This window comes from Rhagoletis pomonella, unplaced genomic scaffold (genome assembly GCF_013731165.1).
Source record: "Rhagoletis pomonella isolate Grant_MI unplaced genomic scaffold, Rhpom_1.0 Rhpom_scaffold_00002, whole genome shotgun sequence".
Taxonomy (NCBI): Eukaryota; Metazoa; Arthropoda; class Insecta; order Diptera; family Tephritidae; genus Rhagoletis; species Rhagoletis pomonella.
Genome location: NW_023458556.1, coordinates 8,796,881 through 8,802,893, shown reverse-complemented (window position 1 = coordinate 8,802,893; position 6,013 = coordinate 8,796,881). Strand labels below are relative to the sequence as shown.

Sequence of the window (6,013 nt, the reverse complement as noted above, 5' to 3'; positions counted from 1 at the left end):
ATGTTATTTAAATGGAAAATCTCAAATGCCCCCGACCCCTTTTAAAATTAGATTACAAATTTTTTGAAATGAGAGAATTTTCTTCTCAGTAAATAGGTATTTTTAAGGAGATACATTTGTTAGGTCAGTTGTTTTGGCTCACCCTCATATACCGACACTCTAGCAGTTACGTTCTGGATATTGAGATAGGTTAAACTCCTACTTATCCAAAATAGACTTAGGGCCGGTTGCTCAAAGCCTGGTTGACACTAATCATCGGTTAACATCGTTATCGACGTTTTCGACTCCATGCATATAACACGGTAATTTACAACCACTTGAAACTTGCACATTATTGCACTAAAATACTCAAATAAATTTAAACACTTCCGAGAAAAAAAGTTCGCAATTTTGATGAAAATTTTATAAATTTTTTCAGAGTTCTACAAAATTTATAGCTTAGGTTTTGTTAGGGAATGAACTGTATTTTATGTGAAAATTCCTAAAAATTAATAAATAAACCAGGGACCTTAACGGTGATGCTTTTTTTTAAAAAAAGTCAAAAAATAATCGTTATTTTCCACCGATATGTTTTCAGTCAAAAATAAAAGTTACAAATTAACTCTAATTTTTTCGGTCAAAAATAAAAGTTTAGATATAACTTCTTATAAAAATACAGTCGGCGACCGGAGTCGGCGTAAAACTGTAGGTCCCTCCCCAACATCAAGACTCACGTCACAAATCGCAGAAACTCAGCCAAACACTTAGGTGTAAACGGCAAGTTGAAATAATTTAATTTTTTGAGTTTCATGTGAAAATTGACAGAAAATAAAGAAATTATTTTCTACTTAATTTTCTGGTGAAACCGGCTATTATTCAATTATGGTGCCTATGTAGAAATGCTTGGAATCTACGTTTTTTAGATACTTATAAAACTTTTGTTTTTACTTTAAGGTAAAAGCAGACAGATTTATAATACTTTATTGTCATCGGTAAGTAGCTACAAATAATTTCTAATTAAATTTTATCTAACATTTACTCAATTATGTAATTAGAATCTTTTAAAAATAGATAGGTATCAAAACTTAAATTAAAAAAGTGTATCATAAGCTAATTAAATTTTTAACTACGTTTGCTTTTTTAATCCATGTAAAGTTTTGATCAAAAGTATTGTGTTTAAGCCGTAATCTATGCAATTTTTATTAACACCTTCCTACCGCCAGAAATCGCTGCCACTATCGCTATGCATTCTGGTATTTACTCCGCCGCCGTGTGACATGCTTAACGCGCTACTGGAACTAGTACTAACACCTGAAACCTTTTCGATGGCAAGCATGGGGTCAGTGCTTATTTTTACGCCGCCCATAGGTTCCTCTTCCTCCTCCTGCTCTTCCTCTTCTTCCTCTTCTTCGTCTTCTACATCGGATACCAATTCATCTAATTCGATTTCCTCATCGACTGCCTCGACCATGCTGGCGATTTCAATCGAGGACACACTAACAACTTCCTTCAGATTATCCTCCAGGCATATGGAAAAAGTTGTAGAAGAAATTGTTGGAGCTAATGCCTCATTGTTATTTGCAGCATTGGCAACAGTAATGTTGTAGCAATGCGGTTCTGTACCATCACCAGTTGTTTTCGCCGTAACGTCGTCCGCCGAAATTTCGGTGGGGAGAAATGTGTTTAACGGTTGATTAGTGGACTGCTCCATGCATTGTGAGGTTTGTGGTTTTTTCTCCTTTCGACTATTCCTGTTCCCCGCTGCTTTAGCGTTAGCTTCTGCTGAGGTGCTTGGTTCATCGCTCAACGAGCGGACATTTTTTCTGGTATCCTGAGTGTTAGGTGTTGACTTCAAATGTTTCCTATGCTGGTGTTGATTGTTGACTTTCCGTCGCTGTTTAAGTTCCTGTTTTTGTTGTTCTTGTGTTTGTGGATAATTTTCTTTCGTTGCGTTCGTCGTGGTTTCACTAAAAATCCGATGCATTCGTTCCATGGTCTCTACCAACTTTGTTGAAGTTGTGACTGGATTCGTTGTTGAACTGGGCTTACCCGAAAAAGCGCCTGTGTCTTTCTCGCCACTCACCAACAGCCGTTCATTGCTGCGCTGTAGGCTCGAGTTTGAATGAGTTCTTCTTCCTACCGCACGTCCGATGCTATCACTGCTATTCTTACTAAGATCACTGATACTTTGATTTGCTAGGATTCCATCGTCATTAGTGGAAGTTGACGTATCAGATTCCGATTGCTTCGTCAAAGCTTCCCGGAAGCGCCTCATGTCATTTATATCCCATTCACCATTGGCAGCAGCAGCTCGTGCAACAGTAGGCGCCGTTGCTGTTTGTGCTATTACTGTCGCAACAGCTGCGTCTGATAATGGTGACAATCGCTTCGTATTTATTGCTTCTTCAGCATCCCTGATTGTAGTTAGAGAACGTTGTTCACTGTGAAGCGCAGATTTTCGCATAATTATTTGTGGAGTATTCGGAAGCATTGTATTACATTTTTCAAGCGGAGCTCCATTACTTTTTGCGCTCAATGCGTTAGTGTCGATGCTAAAAGTTATGTCTGTTGAGGTGAGGGGAAGCGTAGAAAGGGAGGTAAGTGTTAGTTTCGAAGTATTCACCACAAGTGATGATGGCTTCTGATTTAATTGACCTGTATAGGCATTTTTAGATAGCAAGTTACTCTGTGAATCGAATTTACCAAAATTTCGATTATAGTAAAATTGTTCAACACCGGCCATACTTCGCTCTACATCATCACATCCAGCCTTTTCACTGATTTCCCATGGAGCTGTACAATCACTTTGGAATAGCTTTGCTTTCGCGTCTAAAATTGCGTTACGATATTCCAGATTGGGACTTTTATTCTCCTGGTCAGTGAAATCTACTAAAGAATCTTTTGGTTTTAGAGCTTTATTACGAGACCTTCCTTTCATACTTCTCCGGTCAGTTTCGGTCCTCAGCGCCGCGGATTCCCGAATATTTTTCAAATTGGCACGATAATTAGCACTGACTTTCAGGCACTCTTTTTCTTTTTGGTTGTTTTCGGAAAGACTGGACACTACCTCGCGCATTGTCTCAGCCTGTAGGCGCTGCCGCTCTAGATAATTGCGGAAATTTAACTCCAACTGGTTGCTTTCATTTTCAAGTTCTTGAATGCGCATTCTATTAAAGCACAAAAATCGAAACGCATTAAGCAAGCTTATCAGGATTCTAAATATGTATCGATCTTTTACTTACCTCGCATCGTGGACGATTTGGTCGACGTTACGCTCTTGCTGCGTTATGCTTTTTACCATTTTTTGCAGTTGCTTTTGTGTATTTACTACATCCTTGATAAGGGGCTCACGGGTTCTGGCAGCTTGGGCTGAATGCTCTTTGCGTCGATCGGAGCAAATAGGTGCGACTGGATTTGTTTTAGGTTCCTTAAAAGCGGAATACATATAAACAAGTACATATCTGTGTTCGTATGGAATAATAGCTTATGTCCTTTAAACGACAAGGAATTTTTTGATGAGACTTAATAAGAATATTGGCTTGGTAGTATAGGAACTATTTTTTGCACGTTTATTTGCCCAAAGTTCTTCAACGGCTCGGCGCCAGTGAGTAATTCGAAATCGTTTGCTATGAATGCCGCATTATACCAAAGCAAGCCTTTCAACATAAACTACTACTCCATATGACCACAGATCCATATATAAAAATAAGCGCCCCTTCATGATTTTTCATATCGATCATAAAATAAAAGACTATGAAGACCCAAAAAAGGCGTTTAAATTTTTCAATTTTCTCAACATAATGTTGTTGTTATTGTTGTTTTAGCGGAACTACTAAGCCCCGCATATTTCGGTTCATCCTTCAATTATTGTCATCAAGTTCAACTAATGGTAAGACCAGGAAACGGGCAGTTTCAATGGGTTCGGACCAAAGATAGAGGGGTGTTAATTGAGTGGGATTGAGCTGGCATATAAAGAGGTGGTTGGTGTCGTGTGGGGAGTCTCCTCATGCCGGACACTCATTGGGGATATCGGGGTTGAGTCTGGACAGATATCTGTTAAGGCGGCTACAGTCTCCAGACTATGAATGTTGGATCGGTTGGTCAATGTAAGTCTGGACCGTGTCCTTATAAATGAATAGGTGCCCTCTAACGTGCCTGAGCAGAGGCTACTCCTCTAGCAAGGGTTTGTTAGGGTGTTCACTTCTGTGGCACCCCACCAGAAACTGCTTACAGAGTATTTTATTGTGCTTTCTTAAGGGAAGCATTTGGGCCTCGCTGTGTAGGTGGTAGTCAGGCGACATCAGAAGGCACCCTGTCGCTGTCCGGAGTGCGGCGTTCTGACAAGTCTGTAGCATCGTCCACTGCGTCCAACTAGTCATCGGCGACCAAACATGTGCGTTGTTGTTGCTGCTGTTATTATGCGCGGAGAAGGAGAGCAGGGTTGTTCACTGTCGGAATTGGTGTGTTATCGACGTGAATGCCTTAATGAAGCCTAACCTACTTCGTCCAGGTTGTGAAGAGGGTCGCCGTTGATTTCGTTGGGAACAGTGTTAAGCTCCTTGCAGTGAAGAAGCGAGAAAGCCTGGAGATAGCCGTGCTACCGTTTGAATCCTTGTGGGAGAGAGGAAGCCTTAATGACTTCGAGTAGCGTGGAATAACAGACGGTGTCAAACGCCTCTATAATTACTATCTCTGCATCATTAAATTAAAATTCTAATTTTTTGAAGGATACCCGTCTTTTATGATATCTCTGCGAGGTGTAATTGTAATGTAAGGTGTAATTACCATTTCTTTAACAACTCTTCGCACGATTTCTTCAGTCATTTCGCTTGTCGCATTAACCACTGGAATACATTCCGTTGCTTCAACGCTATTAGCTTCTTGAATTTTCTGCAATAACACCGCGTGACGAGTTTCGAATTCTTGTAATTGCTGTCCTATAGTTTCGTTAAGCTTGCGCGCTTCTGTAGAGCAATCATATGCTGGAAGACGGCTAACATGCTGTAGATAAACAAACAAAGAAGTCACAATGAAATGTAGTCACTAATTTATGTACATGGCTATGTTAATATTACCTCCATTAACTTTTCCTTGTATTGTATTTTTAGTAACTCTTTTTGATGCTGCAATTTTTCCTCTGATTCATTTCTCAATAGCTCACGTTGTCTATTTAGTGCCTTTTTGAGTGAAGCTTCGATCTAACCACAATTTTAAAATATAATAAAGTTATTCATTTAAAAAATCTGAATTTCTCAATTTTTACTCTATCTAAAAATTTCTGCCCGTTCTTTGTATGGCGCATCTCGTGCACCCAGTCAGTATATGTCTTTTCATCGGTAGGCGGCTTTTGTTCACCACCTTGAGCTCGTTCACTGAAAAGGTCCACCTGCACTGCAACCTGTGAGTTGACTGGTTTATGCGGCACTGTACTTTGTAGTTGCTTATGTTTCTCACTGCTAGCGATCAAGTCCTTCGAAACTGTTCTAAAATTCTCAACGCATTTTGTAAATTGTGCCGCCAATGCATCGACAGACGATACAACGGCCATAACTTGTTTACTTTTACGCTTAGTGTGTGTCATATGCTTCAGCTGACCCATAATCCTCTCTAGACTGCGGTTCAGCTTTTCATACCGCCGCGTTCGTACAGATTTTGTTAGGCGAGTGCTCGGCAATGTAGTATAACGTTTCTTTCGCAACTCTTCAAACTGCTCGGACATTTCTTTTACTTTAGTCGATAGTATCATCAGGTACTTGTTAAGATATCTCATATTACTATTACTAATCTCTGTTTTTGTTCTCCGCGTTTCGAAAGTGTCCGTTTGGGTCAAGGGACCATCAGTTGCGCATGGTTTACTCATTACTTCTGTTGTTTGTGTTCCTTCAGTGACGACTCCTGATTTAATAGATGCAATTTTCTTCACGCATTCCTCTTTTTGCCTCAATAGGTAACGAAGAATCAACATCAACAACGAAACATTTTTGGCTCCTTCATATTTTCTAATAATGCTATTTTTAAATGATGCCTCATAGGA

The 6,013-nt window shown here is 39.7% G+C and overlaps 1 protein-coding gene across 1 annotated transcript in view; it reads right to left on the bottom strand.

The window, feature by feature from the left end:
- Positions 1 to 1,115: 1,115 nt before the first annotated feature.
- LOC118734429 (putative leucine-rich repeat-containing protein DDB_G0290503) overlaps positions 1,116 to 6,013 on the bottom strand; it is a 5,907-nt gene continuing 1,009 nt past the window's right edge. The window contains exons 2-6 of the mRNA XM_036464150.1: positions 5,243 to 6,004; positions 5,055 to 5,177; positions 4,765 to 4,980; positions 3,222 to 3,406; positions 1,116 to 3,146 (exon numbers count right to left, since the gene is read on the bottom strand). Coding sequence (XP_036320043.1) covers positions 1,193 to 3,146; positions 3,222 to 3,406; positions 4,765 to 4,980; positions 5,055 to 5,177; positions 5,243 to 6,004 — 3,240 coding nt within the window. The 3' untranslated portion in view covers positions 1,116 to 1,192. The remainder of the gene's footprint in view (positions 3,147 to 3,221; positions 3,407 to 4,764; positions 4,981 to 5,054; positions 5,178 to 5,242; positions 6,005 to 6,013) is intronic.